This window comes from Rana temporaria, chromosome 12, assembly GCF_905171775.1.
Source record: "Rana temporaria chromosome 12, aRanTem1.1, whole genome shotgun sequence".
Classification (NCBI taxonomy): Eukaryota; Metazoa; Chordata; class Amphibia; order Anura; family Ranidae; genus Rana; species Rana temporaria.
Window position 1 is genome coordinate 35,264,438 of NC_053500.1, and position 26,577 is coordinate 35,291,014.

A 26,577-nucleotide genomic window follows, 5' to 3' on the forward strand; every position below is an offset into this window, starting at 1 on the left:
AATGCACTGCTTAGCAAACGCACAGGAATCTTTTTTGCGGATGCATCAAATATAAACGCACAGCTTCAGTGGAAATCCATGTCATTTCATATGTCGTGCGAATCGGATGCAGTTCAAAATGCGTCCAATTCTCATATGTGTGAACTGAGCCTTGGTGCTCTTAATTGTGTACAAGTACACACTATAGAGGGATATGCTTTGTTCATATTTCATGTCTGAGGTTTACAAGCAGGCAAGAGTAGTCTGAGTAGAATTCTTTAACTAATTTATTTTCTCGAGTGTTCCCAAGTAAAATGTAACCCTTTTGTTAGTGAAAATCTCTATATGGTAAGAGGTCGCACTTGTATGGCTTGTCTTTTTGTGCTCCTTTAATGGTTGTGGAATGTTTCTGGTGACCTCTGCTATTGTGTATTTTACAGAAGGGCTCCCTAATCCTTTTGTTTTACTTACAGGAGCACTGGAGGGGATTTACTAAAAGTGGAGCAGCTGTGAATGGTAACCAATCGGCTCCTAACTTCAGCTCCTGCGAATAAACGTTGACAATGAAACCTGGAAGCTGATTGGTTTCTATGCAGAGCTGCACCAGTTTTTGGTAAATCTTCCCCAGCGTGTCAGTCCGGAGTGATGGAATAGAGGCGATGTTGCCTCAAATCGTTTTTATTTTTTTTCACAGCACTAGATACAATTTAACCTTTTTGCATCCCATCACCTCCATTTTTTTATAGGCTAGCCCAGGTATACAGAACTAGTTAGACTAGATCTGGGGTGAAAAGCGTCTAAATACATTTGTGTTCTTGTTACGACAGATCCTCGAGGTGTATTCTGGAATCGGATCTGCCTGACGTTCTGCTGATCGTGTGACTGTTGTGAATTTTCTACTGGATTGTTGGGTGAGTTTATTGGGGTTGTTTTTCATCTCTGTTAAAAAAAAATTAAGATTTTTGGGCTGGATTACACTCCTGCATGGCAAATCACTTTGTTTTACTGAGTGACCGTGGCAAGCGGTGTTTTGCGCTTTTTTTTTTTTTTCTTCATTTTTTATTTTACTGAAATGTCAGTATGACATTTCCTGCATACACGGGCAGAATGACTGAAGGCAGAATGTGGCTCAGCAATCTTGACTTCAAGTTAAGCTCCACCCACTGTCTAATGAGATTGCACTTATTAAAAACAAACGGTGTCACCGTGCAGCAATCCCCTACCAATCAAATGGCTATCCACTAAAATGTGATTCACCCACATTTAATTATATTAAAAAAAAGTCACTGTGCAGTGCTCAAATGATATACATAACCCCTGTATAATTTTGAAAAAAGAACCATTACTGGTGGATTGTTTTTATTACAGGTGCACCGAATGGAAATTTTGGTGCTGAAACCGAAAATTCAGAATGCACTTGGCAGTTTCACTTTTATTAGGGGTGCAACAGATCAAAAAACTCAGTTCCGATCGTTCCTCGGATCAGAGTCACGGATCGGATAATTTTTCGGATCACCACCATATATAGTCCCCACTGTAATGTCCACCACCTCTCCCCCCACTGTAATGTCCACCACCTCTCCCCCCCCACTTTAATGTCCACCACCTCTCCCCCCCCACTGTAATGTCCACCACCTCTCCCCCCCCACTGTAATGCCCACCGACATCTCTACCCCCCCCCCCTCCCACACTGTAATGCCCACCGACATCTACCCTCACTGTAATGTCTTCTAGATTGTAAGCTCCAACAAGCAGGGCCCTCTGATCCCTTCTGTATTGATTTGTATTGTGACTGTACTGCCTTCCCTGATGTAAAGCGCTGCGCAAACTGTTGGCGCTATATAAATCCTGTATAATAATAATAATGTCCACAGACATCTACCCCCACTGTAATGTCCACAGACATCTCCCCTGTCAGTGAGCCGCACTAGGGAGCTCACCTAGGCCGCCGCCGGGTGTTCCAAGATGGCCGCCGCTCCGGAGCTAGGCCAAAGCTGCGGCCTTTCCTATGGGCTCAATCCGTGGATCATGTGGTGTGCCGATCTGTGGACATTGACCCGTTCGGATCACGGATCAATGCACCCCTAACTTTTATTAATATTATGAATTTAAAGGAGTATGAGTTTGACGGCCATTATCAGCATCTTTAGCACAAGAAAAGCTCAAGAAACTTGCATCCCATTCAATTCTATGTATGTCTTCACACTGATCCGTTGCATTTCCGTTGTGGAGTTAAAAATCTTGCTTTCTGCATTGTTGGTCAGTTAAAAAACCGCACCAAAAACGCACATCCCCGTTGAAATGCATTGAAAACACAGCAAGAACGCATCAATAACGCTTACGTTATGTTACGTTTTTTGATGTGAGTTTTTGCCTCATGGCCATATAGAGCATTTTTTGTACAGAGTTTAGACGAGTTTGGGAGTTTTTTTTATGTTTTTTCTGCCAGGGAGTGAGTTTTTTTTTTTTTTTTTTTTTTCCTGCCTCTATACATTGATCTCAAAATATGCCTCTTAACATCCTAATGTTCATAGACACATAGGATAACACTGAGTTGCTTCTACAGGCAGAACACAAAACTCCTATAGAAGCAATGGTTTTTTATGCCAGTGTGCATGGAGCCTCACTGTACTAATGACACTGGCTGGGAAGGGGATGAACATCAGGGGCGATCAAAGAGTTAAATGTGTCCCTAGCCAGTGCTTGGTGTTGGGAGCTTTTACTTGGGGAAGGCATGGGATCCGTGTCGCAGGATCAATGCCTTCCCCCATTGACAAAACGGCAATCGGCCATGTTTACATAGGCAGTTCGCTGTTCTGCCTGTGAACGAAACAATCAACGGGTGCCAGCGGGCATTGCATTTGCAGTACCCGACGTTGAGCTCCCGCTGTGTATTGTCACAGCAGGAGCAGGCTGCCGGTGGCGCACATGCACGCTCCTTACCTGGAAGAGCCAGATCTCGCACATATACGTGATCCAGTGCACAGCTTCCGCCCAATAGCAGTAAAACTGCTTTAGGGCGCTCAGCAAGTGGTTATTCATAATATGGAAGACAATAGGCTTTTGTTTTTGGTGGCCGACTAGCTAGGGGGCTATGCCACACCCAGTCAGAGGCTTGTCTCTACTCTTTTTCTCTGGTCCATCACCTTGTTTTGGAATGATCCGTTCTTTGATTGGGGGGGGGGGGGGTCTTAGACCCCCATGACTCTTCCTCCTCTATCACAAGTGTCTATCTTTCTATTTTCCTGCTTTTTATTTTTATACACTCCCTCTGTGTCTGAGTTGCCTAGAGTTGATAATGCTGTGGATATTGTGATTGTTAACCTTTTTTTGTATTTTTTTTTTCCTTTTTTTTTTTTTTTTTAATAAAGTTTTAAAATTCAGGTTTTCTAATCTGCATGATCATTCTGTGTCAACAACTCAAAGTATAGGAGCCATTAGACTAGCATGACAGCCAGGCAACAAGCATTTTTTTTTTTTTTTTAAACTGCATGTCTGACAGATTCTGATTTAAGTGCTGTTTATGAAGTTTACAAGTTCTAATATATTTATTTTCTCTAATAGGAGAAGGCCCGTCAGGGCTCTTTTCTCTGCCTCACAAAATCTGTCAAACTGGCGATGTCGCGAGTACCAAGTCCCCCTCCCCCGGCTGAGATGTCCACTGGCCCCGTGGCTGAAAGCTGGTGTTATACACAGGTCACTTTTTCTTTATAGTCTTTTTTTTTTTTTACTGACGTTGTCTTACAATATTTTTCTTTGTCAGCTCTTACTTTTTATTATGGGCTTTCAGGCAATGTTTTGCATTTGTTCATGCCCTACAGATAAAAGTCGTGAAGTTTTCCTACATGTGGACCATCAATAACTTTAGTTTCTGCCGAGAGGAGATGGGGGAGGTGATCAAAAGCTCGACTTTCTCCTCGGGAGCCAATGATAAGCTCAAATGGTGAGTAGTAAACAGTCTTTTCATGTGGATGGTATGCTGGATGTTGTGCAGATCTGCTGCTGATTATGGAATAGTTGTCTCTAGATATTAAAGGGGAGTTCCAGCCAATTTGTATGTTTATTAAAAGTCAGTAGCTACAAAAAGTGTAGCTGCTGGCTTTTAATAAACAGACACTTACCTGCTCCAGCGACGCGCCGGCCGGGGCTCCGCTCCTCTCCCCCCCTCCCCGGCCGGCGTCTTCATTCTCAGTGTGGGCACCCGGCCGTGACAGCTTTCGGCTTCACGGCCGGGCACCCACTGCGCATGCGCGAGCGGCACGGCGCATGCGCAAGCGGCCCGGCGCTGCGCCGTGTAATTGGCCAGGAGATCGCCTAGGACCTGTGACGTGTCCTAGGCGATCACCTACAGCAGCCCCTTCCTGTAGGCGATTAAGCTTAGTCGCCTACAGGAAGGAGGAAGTGGGACAGGAAGTCCCACTCTTCCTGAAGCCCCCACTCCCCCCCCAAAAAAATTACATGCCAAATGTGGCATGTAAGGGGGAGAGGAGTGGGTTAAGAGGAAGTTCCAAATTTGGGTGGAACTCCTCTTTAACCACTTCAATACTGGGCACTTTCGCCTCCTTGCTTCCCAGGCCAATTTTCAGCTTTCAGCGCTCTCGCACTTTCAATGACAATTGCGCGGTCATGCTACGCTGTACCCAAATGAGATTTTTATCATTTTGTTCATACAATTAGAGCTTTCTTTTGATGGTATTTATTCACGACTCGAAATAAGCGAAAAAGTAGCGGAAATTTGGGAAAAAAATGTATACTTCTTTCTATTTTAAAAGAAATTCAATAAAATCGAATTTTGTCATAAATTTAAGCCAAAATGTATTCTGCTACATGTCTTTGGTAAAAAAAAATTTAAAAAATCCCGTTGCGTGTATAATAATTGGTTTGTGTGATCATGTACAGATGTACGCAAATGATCATGTACAGATGTGTGCAGATGATCATTGGGACGTGATTTTGCTGTCACATATGTTGGGGACAGGTGTTTTTATTATGTGGGGACATTGTGTGGGGACACAGAGGCTGTTGATCAGTGTGTAAAAAACAAAACAAAAAAAAAAAAACGCTCATACTCACTGATCACCAGCCGGCTGCAGTGATCCGCTCTCCTCTCCGACAACTAATGTGTGTGGAGAGCCGATCGCCTAGCAATCGGCTCTCTATTTACATCACATGATGGACATGGCCTGGCCGCCATGTGATCAGGAGGGCCAGTCACAGAACCCTCCTGCTGATCGGAGATGCGCCGTGTCCGGGTGACATGAGCACATCAGGATCGCACCGCTGCGCACGCAAGCGACCCCCCCCCCCCTTTCTTCCGAGGGACGTTCCTGAACGTTCATTCAGAAGTAGAGAGCGCCCACCCGGCCATTAATAACCAGTGGCCGGGTGCGAAGTAGTTAAATATGGAAAAATAATGCGCTTAGTGTGTGTGTGTGTGTGTGTGTGAATTGATTAAAAATGAAATGATCAAATTGACAGCAGCACTCACAACATTGTACACAGCAACATCCAGAAACACAAAAAGAAAAACACAAAAAAAACGCGTTGCGCTGTCTTATGAAAACCAATTAAAAAAGCAAAATTAATTATAATGAAATAAATCATCACAAAAATATATTGTATAAAAAAATATATGAAGCGTTTTTTTGTATTTCCATCCTGCGTGGCGAGGTGTTTTGCATAAAAAGATTATATATATATATATATATATATATATATATATATATATATATATATATATATACACACCAAAGTCCATAAAGTGATAAAAACGCGTTGCGCTGTCTTATGAAAAGAATAAAAAAACGTGAATAAAAAATCTACATGAATTTTAATGAAATAAATCACAAAAATATACTATATAAAATGTACATGAAGCAACATAAATTGATAAGGTCCTTGAATTCAGTGCAACACCCAGTGCTTAGAGGAGGCAAAAATATCATCTTACCAGATCCAAAGATCTATCAAGGTCTATACTTGCACCTGTGAGTTTTATTACCCCTCACGTTAGGTGCAGGTCATCTTAGCTTATCCAGCCTCCTCGTGGTGAACCGTTGGTGAAAATGGGGCAGGGCAGGAAATAGTGGTGACGTCGGTACGCTCGTGAGAGTGCCAGGACTGTGTATTTCTAAATGCCTGGGATTACAGTTCCTTTAATAAATTGGCCGTTTATAATCTGGACGCTGCGCAATGAGTTTTCCTCTTCTCATATGATTAATGGTTGGATCGCCTTCTGTGGATATCCTGTGGCTATTACCTTTTGGCTCGTTTTCACCAACGGTTCCCCACGAGGAGGCTGGATAAGCTAAGATGACCTGCACCTAATGTGAGGGGTAATAAAGCTTGCAGATGTGAGTATAGACCTTGATAGGTCCTTGGATCTGGTAAGATGATATTTTTGACTCCTCTATCTAAGCACTGGGTGTTGCACTGAATTCAAGGACCTTTACATTAATACTTTATGGACTTTGGTGCTTCATATATATATTTTATATAATATATTTTTGTGATATTTTTTCATTAAAATTCATTTGTTTTTTTTATTCACTTAAAGGGGTTGTAATATTAATTTTTTATTTTTTCTCCCTAAATAGCTTCCTTTACCTTAGTGCAGTCCTCCTTCACTTACCTCATCCTTCCGTTTTGCTTTTAAATGTCCTTATTTCTTCTGAGAAATCCTCACTTCCTGTTCTTCTGTCCACAACTCCACACAGTAATGCAAGGCTTTCTCCCTGGTGTGGAGAAAGCCTCTTGAGGGGGCGAGCAGGAGTGTCAGGATGCCCACTAACACACAGCTCCTTTCTCTATCTGCAAAGTAGAGAGTGTCCTGACACTCCTGATCGCCCCCTCCCCCCTCAAGAGGCTTTCTCCACACCAGGGAGAAAGTGTCGCATTACTGTGTGTATTTACAGACAGAACAGGAAGTGAGGATTTTTTTTTTTTTTTTTTTACTATATTGTCTCTAGATGCTCATCTATGGCCGGGCTCCATGGTTCATCCTTTTGGGACTTGGCCCTTTAGCATCCAGACAGGTTTTAGCTGATATTTGCTTGCTCATGGAAATAAAATGAATATAGCACACACACTGATTAGGTGTTGTGAGCAAAGTAACCCTACTTTTTATAAACCATCCTGTACATGTGGTCTAAACACATATCCAAGCTAAATGTTAGGGTCTGAGAAACAGGAAGGGAAGTTTCCACTCTCCACTGACACATTTTGGCACTTTGAGGTGGGCGCAGGTACCTAGTTTTGACAGGTACCCGCTCCCACTTCCAGTCCAATTGCTGCTGCGATCCGAACTGTTCAGTTCAGCACCCCCCCCCCTCCCCATTTCCTCTTTCCCCCGTAGCCTTTTGGGACACATCACCGGCCCCAGAAAACTGCGCAAGGCTTCAATGCTGGTTACCCATACTTAAGATGCCAGCGCATGGACCCGAAGTTGATTGAAGAATTTGCTTGGGTGAGGAAATCGCTGGATTCCTGGACAGTTAGGTGTCCTCATTTTAAAAGTCAGCAGCCACAGTATTTGTGATTTGTAAAAAAATTCGCTGGAGCTCCTCTTTAAGGTAGAAATTCAGCCAACACTTTTTTTTGTTGTCATTTTGTAGAGCAGGGGTAGGCAACCTCTGCACTCCAGCTGTGGTGGAACTACAACTCCCATCATGCCTCTGGGAGTCATGCCTGTGATTATCAGGGTCTTGCAATGTCTCATGGGACTTGTAGTTTCAAAACAGCTGGAGGGCTGAGGTTGCCTACCCCTGTTGTAGAGGATGATGTGTAAATCTCCATCAGGGGATTTTTTTTTTCTTTACTTCCTGTCCCAAAGGTGTGTAAGGAAGTGTGGAGAAATCCTGTTTTACAAATGTCCCTAGAACAGGAATAGAGAGGAAACCTTCCAATAGTAAGAAGTGTCAAACTTTGGGTTTCCCCTTACTTTTGGTCTCGGTGACAATGGTTACCAGGATAAAAAGGGGGGAGTTCTTCCAACAGGGACAAAAGAAGAAAAAAAACGTCATTTTCTGAAACCAACACTCCTAGGAGTGAGGATCTCCTGTGTCCCCAGCTGCACTTATTGGGTCCTCCTGTCAATGCCAACCCCTAGGTAACTATTGTATTCTGTAGGGATTAGTGGCAGACGCCACATAGCACAGCTGGGGCACAGTAGATCAAAACTCTGATGCTTTGGTTTCAAAAGAGACTTCAGCCATGAAATTTGGATTTCAACAGCGTGGGCATTCACTACTTCGCAGGTACAGCTTTTCCTTTTTTTTTTTTTTTTTTTTTTTTTATTAAGCAAGTTTAAGGCAAGGGAATTAATCATAAATTCATGTTTGCTTAGTGCAAAAAACAGTTCCCCCTCTGTTTTCTGTGCCAATTCACCCTGAAGGAATTGACTGATGCATAATTCAGAGAAAACTCTCTTTAACCCCTTCATGCCGACCACGTGCAAATATGCGTTCATGGCTTGAAGAGGTTATACCCCTGCAGGCATCACCCCGATAACGTTTTTTTAGAGCCAGCAGGTTGGCTTTTTAGTAATAACAACTGATGTGGCTAAAAGACGCCCGGCTATTGTCCTAAAGGAACTGGCAATGGCACCGATTAAAAAATAATAATGACAGTATTCAGAAACGCCGATTTTTGGCGATCTGAATACTTTTAAGTGCAAAAAAAGTGTGGGAAAAGAAAATCGCAATAAACATGTATTCATGTATTGATTGGTTTGCACAAAAGTTATAGCATCTACAAACTATGGGATCGATTTTATGGACTTTTTTTTTATTGTTTTTACTAGTAATGGCGGTGATCAGCGATTTTTGTGGGACTGCGACATTGTGGCGGACAATTCTGACACTAAGTGACACTTTTTGGGGACCAGTGACACCAACACGGTGATCAGTGCTAAAAATTGCAATGGCAGGGAAGGGGTTAACATCAGGGGTGATCAAAGGGTTAAATGTGTTCCCTGGGAGTGTTTTCTTACTGCGTTTGGGGGTGATCTGACTCCTGGAAGAGACACATCTGTGTTCCTGATTAGCAGTAATCACAGATCTCTCTCCCTTGCTGACAGAGGCTGGGTTCACACTTGTCCGACAAACGGTCCTACATTGGGAGCCTCATGTAACATGACGTGTGAAAATCAGTGTTTCCCTATGAGAGCTGTCTTAACTGGTCCTACACAAGTCGGTCCGACTTTGAAAATGCTCCCTGTACTACTTTTGGTCCTACATTGATCCTACTTCAACCCATTGAATATCATTGAAGTCGGACCAAAGTAGTATCCTGTTCACGAAAGTAGGATGGATGTAGGACCAATGCAGCAGAGCAAAGTAGGATGAAAGTAGTGTAGTTGTGTGAACCCAGCCAGAATGACGGTCTGCCTTGTTTACAGACCGCTATTCTATCATTCCCCTGAACGATCGTGGGTGTCTGGCGGCCATCGCGGCTGCGGGCCTCGCTGATTGCCTCCTGCAGTGTCCAATTACAGTGGGAGTGGGGCTCCAGCGGTGCAGAGAGCCGATCACGAGAATCACGTACAGGTATGTGATTTTGCGCTAAAAGGCCACCCTGCCACAGTATATGTACGTGGGGTGGTCCTTATGCAGTTAAAGTGATTGTAAAGTCTAGAATTTATTTTTTTCTTAACCTCCCTGGCGGTATGATTATGTCAGATTTTTTTTATGCTGAAAGCGGTACAATTGTTTTACATGGAAATTTGGCGTTTTATATTATAGGCCTGTAATTCTTAGAAATAACTCACTTCGGACCGGGTCGCGGGCGCGCGCCTGCGACCCACGGCTGGGCACTTACAGAGGACGTACCTGTACGTGCATGTGCCCAGCCGTGCCATTCTGCCGATGTAAATGTGCAGGAGGCGGTCCTTAAGCCGTTAAAGAAAACATTTTTTTTTTTTGTTTTTGTTTTTTAAATCTTCTTGTATGATTTTTTTTTTTTGCATATTTTGACCAGAGCAACAGTGTTGCTATAGTAACACTGTACTACTGTGGGAAGGTGCAGAATTTAATTTTAATTTTTTTTTCTAGCACACTATGGGGGTTATTTACTAAAGGCAAATCCATTTTGCACTACAAGTGCACTGTACACTTGTAGGTGCACTCGCTGTAGATCCGAGGGGGACATGCAAGGAAAATAATAAACAGTATTTTAGCTTTTACATGATTGGATAATAAAATGAGCAGAGCTTCCCCTCATTTCAGATCTTCCCCTCGGATTTACAACGACTGCACTTCCAAGTGTAATTTCAGTGCAATTTGTGCATTTGCCTTTTCGTAAATAACCCCCTATGATTGCTTATAGCAGTCACTGTTTTAAACAATAATGTTTTACTGCATGAAATTGGATCATTCAGTGTTTTACTATTGTGATTGACTGCAGCTAATCACATGGTACTGATGGAGTGTGACCAATCGCAGAAATCGGCACAATAGTACACAATGAATGCCATGAATATTCCTATTACTTTACCAAATTTTTTTTTTTTTTATTCCTCCAGGTGCCTCCGTGTGAATCCTAAAGGCTTAGATGAAGAGAGCAAGGACTATTTGTCTCTCTACCTGCTGCTGGTCAGCTGTCCAAAGAGTGAGGTGCGCGCCAAATTCAAATTCTCCATCCTTAATGCCAAGGGTGAAGAAACCAAGGCAATGGGTAAGGAGCCGGCCTGTATAGATTTTACCAATAATATTGCCTTTCCTTTTGCAAGTCTTTTACCTTATGTGTGTTTGTTTTTTTTTACTTTTTATTAGAGAGCCAACGAGCTTATCGCTTTGTTCAAGGAAAAGACTGGGGTTTTAAGAAATTCATTCGCAGAGATTTCCTGCTCGACGAGGCCAATGGCCTTCTCCCAGATGATAAGCTGACCCTTTTCTGCGAGGTATGTAATGGCAGCGAAACATATTTGCATATGTAGGTCATCTTCTATGAAACCTGTACACAGCGGGGTGTCGTCCTGTCCAGGCTTTGTTGCCCTCATCGACCAATCACATACTCCCTTTTGTATCACCAGTTCAGTACCTTACAGATGAAAACGTAACAGTGGAAAAATGGGTTTACTAAAAGCTACTCATGTATTATTTATCTCCCTGTAAAGGATCTCTGCTTTCTTCAAGGGCTGTGTCAGCTAAAGAGTCTTCAGATTTTTAATAACCATCCAGATGTATTTGGATACCTGGTCTCCTGCCGCTTACTGTGCTGCTACCTGCAGGCTGCGATGTGGCTGCTCTGCTCTGTAGGGATGTTTCTGGCTGCAGAAGCCACAGCATGCAATGGAGGACAGAGCCCAAAGCATGTCAGATGCTGACGATTCTTTAGCTGGTGTTGCTATTGAAGAGAATGCTGCTCTGTGTTACGAGCAGTGGATAGATAAGTACGATTTCTTTTTGTTTTACAAGGATTATTATTTTTATTTTTTTTGTGACAAGGGTTTCTTTAACAGCAAAAAGCCTTTATCTATGGTAACATCTATCAACTAATCAGACCTCAAATTGTTTAGCTGTTTTTTTTATGGAGACATTTTAGTATGAATTCTTGAAGCAGAGTTTTGCTTTGCTTGCTATGGGATATACTACATGCCAGTGGTCACTTTAGTCTGGCCATGCCTTGTACTTTAAGGCCCCTTTCACACGGGGCGGATCAGTAATGATCCGCCCCGCAAACCTCTGCTTGCTCAGCGGGGATCGCTCCGTTGATCCCCGCTGAGCCAGCGGATGACAGGGCGGTCCCCGCACGGATGTAAAAGTAGGTTTTTCCTCCATTACACTTTGGCGGGTCGGATGTCAGCGGGCATGTCACCGCTAACATCCGCGGTTCCATAGAGGAGCACCGAGCGCCCCTTCAGGTCCGCCTGCCAGTTTTTTAGGCGGACCTGAACGGGCCGCCCGTGTGAAAGAGCCCTAAGCCCTGTGCAGGGACCGCCCTGTGTTTCCTCCGCTCTCCCCTATGGGGGATCGGATGAACACGGACCGTGTTCATCCGATCCGGCAGACGGAAGAAAAATAGGATTTTCTTCCGTCCGCAAATGCGGATCTTTGCCGAGGCGGACAATTACGGGTGTCAGCGGATGGTCATCCGCTGACACCCGTAATCACATAGGGACCCATGTATGTCCCGTTTTCATCCGCAACGGACGGATAAAAATGCGGACATACGGTCCGTACGTGTGAAAGAGCCCTAACTCTCCACTTTTTTAATACACATTTTTCCCATGACATTCACTTGGTGCATGGCTCCTCACAAGGCCGTCTGATATTTGCATTCTCTGTTATAGGCTGAGTTCACACTAGTGTGATGGGGGAACCCTTCGAATCTATTGCGGGTTCCCGCATCGCACCCTCATGTTCTGCTTTTACTATTAGATCTCTGTTTCTTATCTCTGCTTTGCAGAGATGATAAACGGACAGAGGTCTGTGTTTTTTTTTCTTTTTTTTTTCAACAACACAGAGCTGTGGTCTGTGATTGCCCACAGCCAATCAGCAGGTCCCGGCCATGAATCCATGGCCCGGGACTTACTGACAGGCTCCCGCTGTATACAATCAGGAAGTAGGCAGCGACGTACGGTACGTCATTTTGCCTTCAGTGGTCGCTGGCTCACAGTACGTTGCTGCCAGGCAGTTGGCAAGTGGATAATGACATGTGATGTATTGTTATGGCATAAAAGATACAATACTACATTTCTAGTTGTACTGCAGGTTTATGTGAGCCCCCAGCTATATTTTAACATTGCCTCCTTTTGTTCTCTCTAGGTCAGCGTCGTTCAAGATTCTGTTAACATTTCTGGGCAGAACACCATGAACATGGTGAAAGTACCGGAATGTCGTCTCGCTGATGAACTCGGAGGATTATGGGAGAACTCTCGTTTCACTGACTGCTGTCTGTGTGTTGCCGGGCAGGAATTCAAAGCGCACAAAGCCATCCTTGCAGGTCTGTTTGTTTGTTTTTTTAGCAGTCTGTTCATTTTGAGGCTTTTTGCCATCTATGTGTAGCAGTGTACTGTGTGAAGCCAATGAGCAGGATGTCATTACTTTTCAATCATTGCTGCTTACTGGTCAAAGACTGAATGATGTGACACAGAAAAAGCAATTTGGCTAGTGTTGACAGCACTTTCTGATATAGAGCCGTACAATTCTTGCGTTCTCTGGTACTGATAAGCTTCCACAGGTGTTTGACGTACATCAGCGTCTGCCGAATGTTGTATACCAAGCTAAAAACAAGAAGCAGTTCATGTTGCTTAGTCATTGTACACTGTCAAATGTTTCATTGTTTTAACTAGGTATTAGTGTAGTCCTCTTCCCTGTGTTTGGTTGCCTTACCTTTGTAATGATGGGCTCACATGTTGTGACTGCAGTTTTTATCATGGCTGATTCATGTATTGCAGCAGCTAGCTTGTCCCTATGTGCCCGAGGGACAGGGCATCTTTCTTTTCTGGGTCACACAGAATCCACTGTGATACAGCACATATGTGGGAGTGCTAATGTTATAAAACACATCATCTTCCCTCTGCATGAGTGAGTTCTCTGTGTCTGTGACTTCTCTGCCTGCTTGTGTCTCTCTCGGATTTAATTACTGTGTAGCACTCACCTGCCCCAGCGCTAGACTGAGAGACCCAGGGATTGTGGGATATGTAGTTTCTTCATTGGAAGTGTCCGGTTTCACACAACAGACAGAGGCCTTGCATTAAAGGGTTTGTTACCCCCAAAGCTTCATATTACTGTGTCTGCTGTACAATGTACTTGTATGAGAGTCTCCTGTTCTCTTTTTGTGTTGCTTCAGTTGTGTGAAATCCCTGGTGTTCTGCTAGTCATTTTGTTTTCCCATTACAAAGTTGACCACACTAATCAGGAGAACACACTGTGGTCAGTTCTCTAGCTGTGCTTTGAGCTCAGTGTACTCTCCTCCAATGATCAGACTTGATATGCCTCCGCTGCACAGCCATTCACTGGGAAGCTCAATGTGCTGCTGCTTCTGCTCCGCCAACTCTTATGCAGGTGAGAACAGAGGAAAGGTGATCACTTATAAAATGGGGGGGGGGGGGGGAAGATATTATTATTTTTTTTTTTTAACCTATACAAAAATTTTTTGCCTTTCCCATTTCTATTTTAAACTGGGTTATGTTACAAGGTGATCGTTTAAAATCACTTTAACCTGTGCAGTACCATGCCACATGTTTCAACACAAGCCGAAACTGCTGACACAGGAATGTTAGGATTTAGTCTACTATAGGCCATGCATACAGGGCAACAAATAACGCAGTGAAATTGCATGATCGGTGTACATCCTACGCAGATGAGAACCCTGAGATTCGGGTAGCAATGTTTAGACCGTAGTGTTCATTCTTGAGGCCTGCTGCTCTTCTATACAGCACTCACTTAAAGCGGGAGTTCACCCGAAAAACAATTTTTAACATTAGATTGATGCTCATTTTGTGAAGGGGAATCGGGTGTTTTTTTAAAATCGAAGCGGTACTTACCGTTTTAGAGATAGATCTTCTCCGCCGCTTCCGGGCATGGTCTTAGGGACTGGGCGTTCCTATTTGATTGACAAACGAACGTCGGTGCGGCTCTATACGGCGCCTGCGCACCGACGTTCGGCTACTTTCGGAAAATCGTGACGCGCTGTATGCGACCGTCGGAAGCCTGTCAATCAAATAGGAACGCCCAGTCCCGCAGCCCATACCCGGAAGCGGCGGAGAAGACCCATCTCTAAAACGGTAAGTACTGCTTCGATTTAAAAAAAAAACACCCGATTCTGCTTCCCAAAATGAGCCTCAATCTAATGTTAAAAATTGAGTTTTTGGGTGAACCTCCACTTTAAGGAAAACTAATGCTGGCCATTGACGTTGGAATATCGCTTGGGACCGGCCGAGATTCAAAACATCTATAGGCAGGCTGATCCTGCCCAAGCTGATCCATCGATGGACTTTGGTACAACCAGGATGTCGGATTTTTCACACAATTGCTGCCAGCGGCTAGCAATAATCGCTGTGTGTTCTTGCTGTGTGTTTGTGAAGCAAGCAACAAATAAGACAAAATAACAGAAAAAGTCAGTATGCTTAACTATTCACCCCCCCTAAAGTCAATACTTTGTTATCGCAGCTCCAAGTCACTTTGGATAAGTCTCTATGAGCTCGCCACATCTTACCGCTGGAATTTTTGCCCATTCCTCCTTGCAAAACTACTCCAGCTCCTTCAAGTTGGATGGTTTGCGCTTGTGAACAGCAATCTTTAAGTCTGACCACAGATTTTCTATTGGATTGAGGTCTGGGCTTTGACTAGGCCATTCCAACACATTTACATGTTTCCTCTTAAACCATCATTGTCCTGCTGGAAGGTGAGCCTCCAATCTAGCCTCAAATCACACACAGACTGGTACAGGATTTACTCAAGAATATCCCTGTATTTGGCTGTGACCAGTTTCCCAGTCCTGACTGCTGAAAAACATACCCACAGCATGATGCTGCCACCACCATGTTTCACTGTGGGGATGGTGTTCTTTGGGTGATGTGATGTGATGTGTTGGGTTTGCGCCAGACATAGCATTTTCTTTGATGGCCAAAAAGTAAAATTTTAGTCTCATCAGACCAGAGCACCTTCCTCCATACATTTTGTGAGTCTCCCACATGACTTTTCGCAAACTCAACACGTGACATTTTGTTTTTTGCTGAAAGTAATGGCTTTTTTTCTGGTCACTCTGCCATAAAGCCCAACTCTATTTGCTCTAGCAGGGGAAAAACTTCCTTCCTGATCCCCCGAGCGGCAATCTGATTTTCCCTGGATCAACTTTACCTATAAATGTCAGTACTCGGTTATATTATGTACATTTAGGAAAGTATCCAGGCCTTTCTTAACTGCTTGCCGACCAGCCGCCGCAGTTATACGGCGGCAAGTCGGCTCTGCTGGGCAAGAGCACGTAGCTATACATCACCTCGCCCAGCAGCCAATGGGGGCGCGCGCGTGCCCGGTGGGCGCGATCGCCGCCGGGCACACGTGATTGCTTGTTACAGAGCGAGGATCGGGAGAGAAATTTTGCTCTTCTGTTCATACAATGTATGAACAGAAGATCAGTAATTTCCCCATGTCAGTCCACCCCCCTCTCCTACAGTTAGAACACACCCAGGGAACATACTTAACCCCTTCCCCGCCCCCTAGTGTTAACCCCTTCACTGCCAGTGGCATTTTTATAGTAATCCAATGCATTTTTATAGCACTGATCACTATAAAAATGCCAATGGTCCCAAAAATGTGTCAAAGTGTCCGAAGTGTCCGCCATAATGTCGCAGTACCGAAAAAAAATCGCTGATCGCCGCCATTACTAGTAAAAACATAATAATAAAAATACCGCCTATTTTGTAAACGCTATAACTTTTGCGCAAACCAATCAAACGCTTATTGAGATTTTTTTTTTTTTTACGAAAAATATGTAGAAGAATACGTATCGGCCTAAACTGAGGAAATTTTTTTTTTATATATATAGATTTTTGGGGGATATTTATTATAGCAAAAAATATAAATTTTTTCAAAATTGTCGCTCTATTTTTGTTTATAGCGCAAAAACTAAAAACGGCATAGGTGATCAAATACCACCAAAAGAAAGCTCTATTTGTAGGCTAAAAAGGACGCCAATTTTGTTTGCGAGCCACGTCGGGCGCCCGCGCAATTGTCCGTTAAAGCGATGCAGTGCCGAATCGCAAAAAGTGCTCTGGTCTTTGACCAGCAATATGGTCCGGGAGTTAAGTGGTTAAAGCAATCTACTGAGCTGGCCAGAACCACCTGTGTCCTGGAGATCGGTGCAGCCTCAACAGTGCCGATCGGTGCAGCCTCAACAGTGCACATCAGTGAAGGATAAACTTTTTTTTTTTCTCAATTTTTGGTCATTTTTCGTTAGTTTAGCCAAAAATAAAACTCCCAGTGACGGTTAAATGCCACGAAAAAAGTGCTATCTGTCTCCAAATTATATATATATATATATATATATATATATATATATATATATATATATATATATATATATATATATATATATATATATATATATATATATATATATATATATATATATATATATATATATAAAATGTCTTTGGGTTTTGGTGTGTCATGACTGCGCTATTGTCATTCAAAGTGTGACAGCGCTGAAATCTGAAAATTGGCCTGGGTAGGAAGGGGGTGGAAGTGCGTAGGCAAGAGGTTAAGTATAAAGGAATTTGGGTGCTTCTTGTTTTTCCTTCTAGAAAATAGCACTGTATTGGAAACGGTGTCGGTGGAGAGCTCTGTCATTGCTGTAGCAGTTGGCTGACGCGTTACATATATACATTATGGAAATTGTCAGGTCTATTTTATGCTACATGTACCTTCTTTGGCATACAAGCTTCCCAGGGACATCTGTCAGCACAAGATACAATTGTGTTTCCTTTTGCTTGATACATTGCAGCTGATTGATTAAACCAGAGGGAAGTAAAGTCTATGATGTCCATGGCAACCAATCAGGCTCCAGCTGTCGTATTTTCCAGCAAGCATGGAAAAGGGCAGTAGGCTGTTATTGGCTATCAGATTTCCTTCACCTTTTGGGTTTGGAGTTGCAGAATATCAATAAAATAATGCAGACTGGTATTTATGTGGGAGTTGCTGTACCTGGAACAAAGGATATAGTGATGCGGTCCTTTGTTACCGTTGTTTTCTTTTCATTTACTGTGTGTAGGGAATAGCCAGCTTCTGATTGCTATGGACGTCACTGAGCTTTTTGGCGTTATTACGAGGGCTGCTTGCCATTTGTGGATTTATTGTTTGAATCTGTTATAGATGCTGATCTTGTTTTAGTCTTCTTCCTTTATTTTCTTCCTCTCCCTATTGTATGTGCCATGTGCTTATATACTGGTAATAATTTGTAGACGTGCATTTATAAACCGGTTATGTTAATGGAGTGAAGGCTATCTCCACTTTAAAGGAGGAGGGTTTGTTTTTGTTTTTTTGACTGTCAATCAGCAGCTCTCCTTCTCTGCTCCTCCACATTGGCTGAGCTGTGGAGGGGTGGGGAGCGGCTGTCTCGGTGGCTCACTGAGATGCTGAGCCCGCCATCAGTCCAGGCACCTGGCGGATCCAGACTTCTGAAGTCGGGATGACGTGGTGCCTGGACTTAACTTGGTGATGGCGGCAGAGAGTGGACTTCAGACAGCTCTCTGCTGAAAACGGGTCACAGGAGTGCAAAACTGATTGCACTCCTGTGACCCTAAGGAGAAGCCCAGCCAAACAAGCTCTGGCTGTAGTTTAAGTAAGTTACATTTGTATTCAGGTTGTAAGGGTCCTTTCGCACGGGCAGTCCGTCTTGCTCAGCGGGGGGATTGCTCCGGTGATCCCTGCTGAGCAGGCGGATGATAGGTCCATCTCCACTCACTGTGTTGAGACAAATCCTGCCTGTCCCTTTATAGGGAGATCAGATGAAATCGGACCACCTGTCCGTTTTCATCTTATCCGCCAGACGGATGGATAATAGGGTCACTATCCGTCTGGGTTTGGCACACCGGATCGGATAGCAGCCGGTGTCTCTGCTGACATGTCTCCGCTGACATCTGCTGCCCCCATAAGGCCCCTTTCACACTGGGGCAGGGGCGGCGTCTGCAGTATTTTTAGCAGCGCTTTACCATCAATTTAGCAGAGCTATTCGCCCGCTGGCGGGGTGCTTTTACCCCCCGCTACCGGGTGAGAAAGGGTTAGAACCACCGCAAACCTCCTCTGCGGAGGCGCTTTGCCAGCAGTATAGCCACGGTGCCTCATTGGTTTCAATGGGCAGGAGCGGTGGATGAGCAGTATACACACCGCTTCCTCACCGCTCCAAAGATGTTCCTAGCAGGATTTTTTTATTTATTTTTTACTGTCCTGCTAGAGCACCGATCCAGTGTGAAAGCCCTCACACTGAAGACACAGCAGCGGCTGTTTCAGGTCGGTTTTGCAGGCTCTATTTTTAGCATTATGGCGCCTGCAAAGCGACCCAGTGTGAAAGAGGTCCAAGAGTGAATGGAGGGTCCGATCGGATCCACTTGAATAATTGACAGTTCAACCTGATCGAAAAGCCCATGTGAGTAGGGCCTAACATGCCAATCTGTGCCCATCAGTCATCTAATCAGTGCTGCCCATTGGTGCCAATCGGTGTTGCATATAAGTGCCACCTCATCAGTGCCCATTAGTGAAGCAGAAAACGTACTTTAGCCCTGGTTCACACTGGGTACGATTTGGAACGATTTGAGATGCGATTTGACATGTCAAATCGCATCTCAAATCGGCGGCAATTGTCGGCAATGGCACTGTCCTAATCAGTGCGACCCCGCATCTGCGATTTCAAAAAGTAGTTGCTGTACTACTTTTTGCGATTTCGGGCCGCGATTTACATTAAATTGTGGCCGCGAAATCGCGGTAAAATCGCGCATTTTACCGCGATTATGAATTCGCAGCAGTGTGAACCTAGGCTAACTCTGTTTTTTAACGGAAACAAAGAAAAAACAATATTTCTCTTCCGTTCATAGACGGACACAGCCTTCATTGACATTAGGGTTATATCCGCTTTCACTAGGAGAAATCTCCTGGTAGGAAGAAGCATAACCCTAATGTCAATGAAGGCTGTGTCCGTCTATGAACGAAAGAGAAATGGATTTTACGGTGCGTACAAAAATCCAATTTTATTAAAAATTTCCTGTCCTTTTTTTTTTTTTTTTTTTTTTCTTTGTGGCGCAAAAAATAAACCCAGTGGTGATTAAAAACCACCAAAAGAAACCTCTAGCTGTGGGGAAAAAAATGATAAAAATGTAGTTTGAGTACAATGTAGCATGACCGCGCAATTGTCATTCAAAATGTGACAGCGCTGAAAATTGTCCTGTACATGAAGGGGGTGAAAGTGCCTGGTATTGAAGTGGTTAAAAGGTTTCTAAATACCTATTTCCTTGGAGTCTTCTGACCAGCCAGTGATGTCTTTTGCTCTTTATCCTTTCCTTTGTGTAATGCTGACAATTTGCTCAGTGCTTTATATACTGGAATGTACCTTTTTTTTTTTTTATTGTAATGTTCCTCAATAACAATAGTAAAAATCGCGGAAATAGGAAAACCTTTGAGGGGTTCTTACACATCCCCACTCTATTCTAAGAAAGAGTTGAGCTTTTAATTAATAATAATAATAAAAAAGTTTTCCTGTTCATGTTGATTTAATTTCCATGATATTGTCTCTTCCTTCAAAGTGGTTACAGTGTGTTTAACAATGTTACTGCAACATAAATATTAGATCATTTTTCAGCACAAAGCCGCTTTGAGACGCTATTGTGACCAATTAGTCTGCATCAAGCACAATTGTTATGACTACAAAGTGTGACTTGTTTCTGAGCCGACTCCCACAATGCTTTGCCTCGTGTCACCCTGCCTCCTGTTTGATAGGCTGGCAGCTGATATCCTTTCAATTAAGCCTTTGCAGCGCTAACTAATTCCTCAGTTTTAAGGGTAAAAAGCGTTAGATTAACTGGAAGAAGTGCCAGCAGGGCTTAGGATCGGGAGCAGCTCGCTTTTTAAATTGGCGGTGTAAAATATACAACTGTCACCAATTGTTTATTGCGAGCAATAAATTATAGGCTTACAATGGGAAGGTGTAGATTGTGGTGAAGGAGGGTTGTGTGGGGGATGCTTTGGAGATTTGCATTGGCAATAAATAACTGAGCTTTACAGATGAACTAGACATCATTACATTTTATGTACTCTGAGTATACAGCAATAGAGGCGGCTGGTCTAGGGAGCCAATTATAGTATTGGGACCAGGACAGAGAACTCTTCATAGAATGGAGAAAGGTTAGAACCTTTGTCGGGTTTTATTACTCTGTCACCCTGCTGAGATTTCCTCTCACTTTCTGCTTAGATGACAGGAGGACCAAAAGAGTCCTTTCACACTGAGGCGCTGCAAAAACACCTTTACCGTGTTTTACCACGTTTTTTAGGACGCTAGCGGTAAAATTAACGCAACGCTGCAGGCGTTTTTCAAGCGTTATTGAAGCATGGGCAATTTCAGTCCTGCTTTTGTAGATGCTCTTTTTTATTTATTTATTTATTTTTCTTGCATGTTTACATTTTTGGGAGATGGTGTGACTTTTCTACAGCTCAGAGCGGATGAAGGCTGCTTTCATATTGGGCAGCAGAGGTGCGGCTATACCGTCATATTTACCGCGATATTCGGGCGCTAGCGGTGAGGTTTTAACCACCGCTAGCGGGCGAAAAAGGGTTAATACATCCCGCATTGCAGGCGGTATTACCGCGGTTTCCCCTTGATTTCAATGGGAAGGCGCCGCATAGGAGCGGTAAACACCCCGCTCCTTTACCGCTCCAAAGATGCGGCTAGCAGGACTTTTGGAGCGGTCCTGCTACTGCACCGCTTCAGTGTGAAAGCCTTCGGGCTTTCACATTGAAGCCTGCAGGGCATGATTTTTTCATGCGGTATAACAGCGCATGAAAAACGCCTCAATGTGAAAGGGATCTAAAGGCGCTATTTAGGAGTTTTTACAGCGCTTTCAATGGAGAGGGGCGTTTTTGGAGCGTTTTTTTTCAGAGCCCAAAAGCTGCTCCAAAGATGCTGCTTTCAGGACTTTTCTCAACGCCCCGCCAGCGCAACCCCCTGTGAAAGGGTCCATTGAGAAGCATGGAGAACATTTTTTGAGTGTTTTAATATCGCTATTTTTAACGCTAAAATGCTGTAAAAACGCTTGTGTTGAAGGGGTCTAAATGAGGATTCACTTACCCAAAGAAGTGCTGACCCCTCCAAAAAAGTTCCTTATCTAGTTGTAATTGGTGGTGCACCAAAATGAAAATTCTGGACTGAAACCGAAAATTCACGATGCAAAAAGCCGAAACCAAAAAAAAAAAAAAAAAAAAAAAATTTTAAATTAAAGGGTAACTCCACTTTCGTGGGAAACCCCCCCCCCCCCCAGCAAATGGAAAATAATATGGCGTATAAAATTGCGACACAAGTCATATTGCAATTGAATTAAATTACCTTTTTAATTATCTGTAAAGTGCAATGCAATATGGCTACCTGGAGGAGTTCTATACACAGAATGTGTACAGAACGCCCCCCAGAAACATTATTTCCTGCTTCTGTGATTGGCTCACCAAGATTCCCAGAAATCTGCACAAAGATACAAGTCCGGTATTGGGTATCCCCTGCAACAAAAATAAACATTTTTGGTAAGATACTCCCAATAGGAAATCACGTCATTAGAGCCCTGCAGGTGCTTCAGCTGATAATTATGAAACCACTCCCATTAGATTCACTTTCCCACATGGACACCGAAGAAACACACAGGGATTTCTTCAGAATAACAAATGTAGGAATCTGCACCAAAGTTTGTTAAACTTAAAATCCTTGTAATGTACATTGATCACCCAGGGGGAATGTTTTTTTTTTCTCTACAAAAGTGTAGTTACTTTTTAATGTGGCTGGCGTTTTTACATTGAAGTCAATGGGACGCAGTGTAGTACAGTATTAAAGTCATTTTTTTTTTTGGTTAGTATTTTTTTTAAATTATTTTCTGTTTATAGGCAAAGCACAGATAACCCTATTTATGGAGGGCCATATTTGGTCAACAGGGCTTGTGTTTGATGTATGTACAGTGAGGGAGAAAAACGTATTTTGATCCCCTGCTGATTTTGTAGGTTTGCCCACTAACAAAGAAATGATTAGTCTAGAATTTTAATGGTTGGTTTATTTTAACAGTGAGAGACGGAATAACAGCAAAAATATCTCAAACACATTTCAAAAAAGTTATAACTGTTGGCACTCTCTCGCCAAGCTGTTTGGCGAAGGTCTTGTAGCTAGGGATGCACCGATATATCGGTGGCCGATACATATCGGCCGAAAATAGCATTTTTGGATCCCTGCCGAAATACATTAAATTTGCCGATAATGAACGCCCTCCGTGGGCGGTACCATTTAGTCTACGAGGGGGGCACAGTTCTTATACACAGGCTGGCCGCCAGACACACACGCTGGCTGCCAGACCAGTACAGAGCGTGGGCAGCGGCAGTGGCACTCACTGTACAAATTGTGTGCCGACTGCCGATCGCGCTCCACCGGAGTCCTCCTCCTCCATTTCCTGATTTTTTGACTCCCCCTATGGGGGAGTCACTTGGTTTAGTCCGGCGGCGTGAGCCGCGTGACGTCACGGCCGGAGGTGAGGGAGGACTCGGTGCTCTGGGCAGGAAGCTGTGTCGGAGCTGCCTGTGACACAGTCAGACTAGTCACACTGCCTGAAGGAAGAAGCTTGCAGTGTGCTCTGCTAAAAAAGTAAGCACTAGCAGAACAGAACATGTAAGAAATTAAGTTAGAACTTAGATAATGTGAAATGGATTCGGGGGGGCGGGGTGGTTAACTGACTGAGATGACCAGCACTTTCTGGTCATCTCAGGTCACTTTCTGGCAGATACAAAAAAAAAAATATCTGCCATTTTTTCACAGTGGCACAGTGAGGCTGCAATTGATATTTGTTTTGGTAGTCAGAGAAGGCAAGCATGGCTCAATAATTTTTGTGTGTTATTGAGCCATGCTTGCCTTCTCTGACTACCAAAAAAACATTAATTGCAGCCTCACTGTGCAATCAAACGCAGCCACTGTGCCCATCAAACGCAGCCACTGTGCCACTGCCAACACACATCGCCACTGTGCCCATCAAACGCAGCCACTGTGCCCATCAAACGCAGCCACTGTGCCCATCAAACGCAGCCACTGTGCCACTCCCAACACACATCGCCACTGTGCCCATCAAACGCAGCCACTGTGCCCATCAAACGCAGCCACTGTGCCCATCAAACGCAGCCACTGTGCCACTGCCAACACACATCGCCACTGTGCCCATCAAACGCAGCCACTGTGCCCATCAAACGCAGCCACTGTGCCACTGCCAACACACATCGCCACTGTGCCCATCAAACGCAGCCACTGTGCCCATCAAACGCAGCCACTGTGCCACTGCCAACACACATCGCCACTGTGCCCATCAAACGCAGCCACTGTGCCCATCAAACGCAGCCACTGTGCCCATCAAACGCAGCCACTGTGCCACTGCCAACACACATCGCCACTGTGCCCATCAAACGCAGCCACTGTGCCCATCAAACGCAGCCACTGTGCCCATCAAACGCAGCCACTGTGCCACTGCCAACACACATCGCCACTGTGCCCATCAAACGCAGCCACTGTGCCCATCAAACGCAGCCACTGTGCCCATCAAACGCAGCCACTGTGCCACTGCCAACACACATCGCCACTGTGCCCATCAAATGCAGCCACTGTGCCCATCAAACGCAGCCACTGTGCCCATCAAACGCACCCACTGTGCCCATCATGTAAATGTAATACATACAATTATTGAAAAAAAACTGAAATTTTTTTTTTATTTCGGTTTTGTTTCGGTTCTGAAAATTCCATTTCGGTGCATCCCTACTTGTAGCCCATTCCAGCCTTGTGTAGGTCTACAATCTTGTCCTTGACATCCTTGGGCAGCTCTTTGGTCTTGGCCATGGTGGAGAGATTGGAACCTGATTGATTGCTTCTGTAGACAGGTGTCTTTTATACAGGTAACAAGCTGAGATTAGGAGCACTCCCTTCTGCGAATGCTCCTAATCTCAGCTCGTTATTTGTATAGAAGACACCTGGGAGCCAGAAATCTTGCTGGTTGACAGGGGATCAAATACTTATTTCACTCATTAAAATGCAAATCAATTTATAACTTTTTTGATATGCGGTGGTGGTTGTTCTGTCTCTCTTGCACTGTTAAAATAAAATAAACCTACCATGAAAATGATAGACTGATCGTTTCTTTGTCAGTGGGCGAATGTACAAAATCAGCAGGGGATCAAATACGTTTTTCTCTCTCTGTACTTGTCTTAATTAGGAGCACTAAGTGTAATTTCTGTGTGCTGATTCCTCCCCCCCCCCCCTTTTTTTTTTTTTTTTAAACGCTGCTTTTCTCCTGCCAGGAGGAAAGGCGTTCAGAAGAGCTGGGCAAAGGTCCAGTGTGCATGAATCCTTAGGCTCCATGCACACTGAAGCTGATAAAAGCTATAAAAAAACGCCAGTAGCTTTGCAGGGAGCCTTTCAACGTTTTTTGTGTTTTTGCAATAGCTTTAATCAGCTTTTTTTTATTTATTTTTTTATTTTCTCAATGGATTAAAAAAACGCACTGGCGTTTTTCAGCGTTTTGCGTTTTTCAGCGTTTTTTCCCGCCAAAAAAAATGCATTTTGAACGCAAATTTCGGGCGTTCAGAAAAAAGCCAATAAACTCCAAAGCTCATTAACACTAAAAAACGCCAAGGTGTGCATGGGCACCTAGACTAACATAGAGTTCAGTTTATGGGCTTTAAAAAAAAAAGCCAAAACGCCAATAAACTGCAGTTTATCAGCTTCAGTGTGCATGGAGCCTAAAAGCGATTTGATCTAATGCCCACTCTACGTTTTTGGTATGAGCAAACCATAATGGCGATCAGGTGGACACACACACTATGATAGGTACAGATGCGTTCTTTGCTGGACACAGAGGATTGCCAGAGAGAGTGTTGGCTCTGCCAGGCTGTGACAGTGAAGAAGTACATTTGTGTGCATCAGAGGTCCGTAATTGCATTTATAGATCGGGGGGGCGGTCCACAGATTTTGGTTTTCACTGCAGTTACCCAGTAACATTTAGTTGAAGATGAATTGTGTTTTTTGTGTCTGAAGAATAAGTTTAATTTTGTTCCCAGAATTGTATAACCGTGCACCTGTGTATCGGCCCTTTTGTCATAAAAATATAATTTTCTTAGAAATAGCGAGCAATTTGCAGCTGGCGCCACAGTCATTTTATTGAACAAATTAGAGTGAAATGTGGCCAAGCGTCTAATTAGCATATTATGTAAGGCAAGTAGTGATTGTGCGGGATGGATAAAGTGCAATAAAACGATTGCTAATGTTAGCAACTTTTCATTGTCTGGCACTGCTAATTTTAAGGGCACTTCACCTAAAATGGAGAGGTCTCATTTCTGGGTCCAAATCTCTGTTCCGCCCTCCATCTGTGATCACAGAGAAGAACAGTAACCTTTGTGTTGAGGCTTTGGGGGTTTGAGTTATCTAAAATGTAGCAAAAATAAAAGAATGTCTTTGGACAGCCACACTCCAAAAAAATATTGCCTTTATTTAGTAAAAAAAAACAAAAACTGCAAGTCACAGCAAAACTGAGCACACAGCTGACGCGTTGCACACTGATCGTGCTTAATCATAGCTATGATTAAGCACTAAGTATTAGTGTGAAACGCGTCAGCTGTGTGTTCAGGTTTGCTGTGACTTGCCGTTTTTGTTCCTTTTTTTTTACTAAATAATGGCAATATTTTTTTGAAGTGCAGCTGTCCAAAGACATTCTTTTATTATTGCTACATGTATTGCCAGCACCGGTGGCTTCTGAGAGGAGGATAATTGCAAACCAGACCCACCTGGAGCCGTAACTCCCTTTTCCTATCTAGAATGTAGCATGGGATAGATTCCATGAGCAGGGCGAAAGCTAGGTTCATAGTAGGACAGCTGAGACTTGATCCA

General features: G+C 43.7%; 1 protein-coding gene across 2 annotated transcripts in view; it reads left to right on the forward strand.

Moving 5' to 3' along the window:
• The window catches only part of LOC120919404 (speckle type BTB/POZ protein), a 57,142-nt gene that overhangs the window by 6,146 nt on the left and 24,419 nt on the right, over positions 1 to 26,577 (forward strand). For both annotated transcript variants that reach the window (XM_040331560.1, XM_040331559.1), the window contains exons 2-7: positions 807 to 890; positions 3,544 to 3,675; positions 3,801 to 3,922; positions 10,499 to 10,650; positions 10,749 to 10,876; positions 12,744 to 12,921. In XM_040331560.1, coding sequence (XP_040187494.1) covers positions 3,598 to 3,675; positions 3,801 to 3,922; positions 10,499 to 10,650; positions 10,749 to 10,876; positions 12,744 to 12,921 — 658 coding nt within the window. In that variant the 5' untranslated portion in view covers positions 807 to 890; positions 3,544 to 3,597. The remainder of the gene's footprint in view (positions 1 to 806; positions 891 to 3,543; positions 3,676 to 3,800; positions 3,923 to 10,498; positions 10,651 to 10,748; positions 10,877 to 12,743; positions 12,922 to 26,577) is intronic.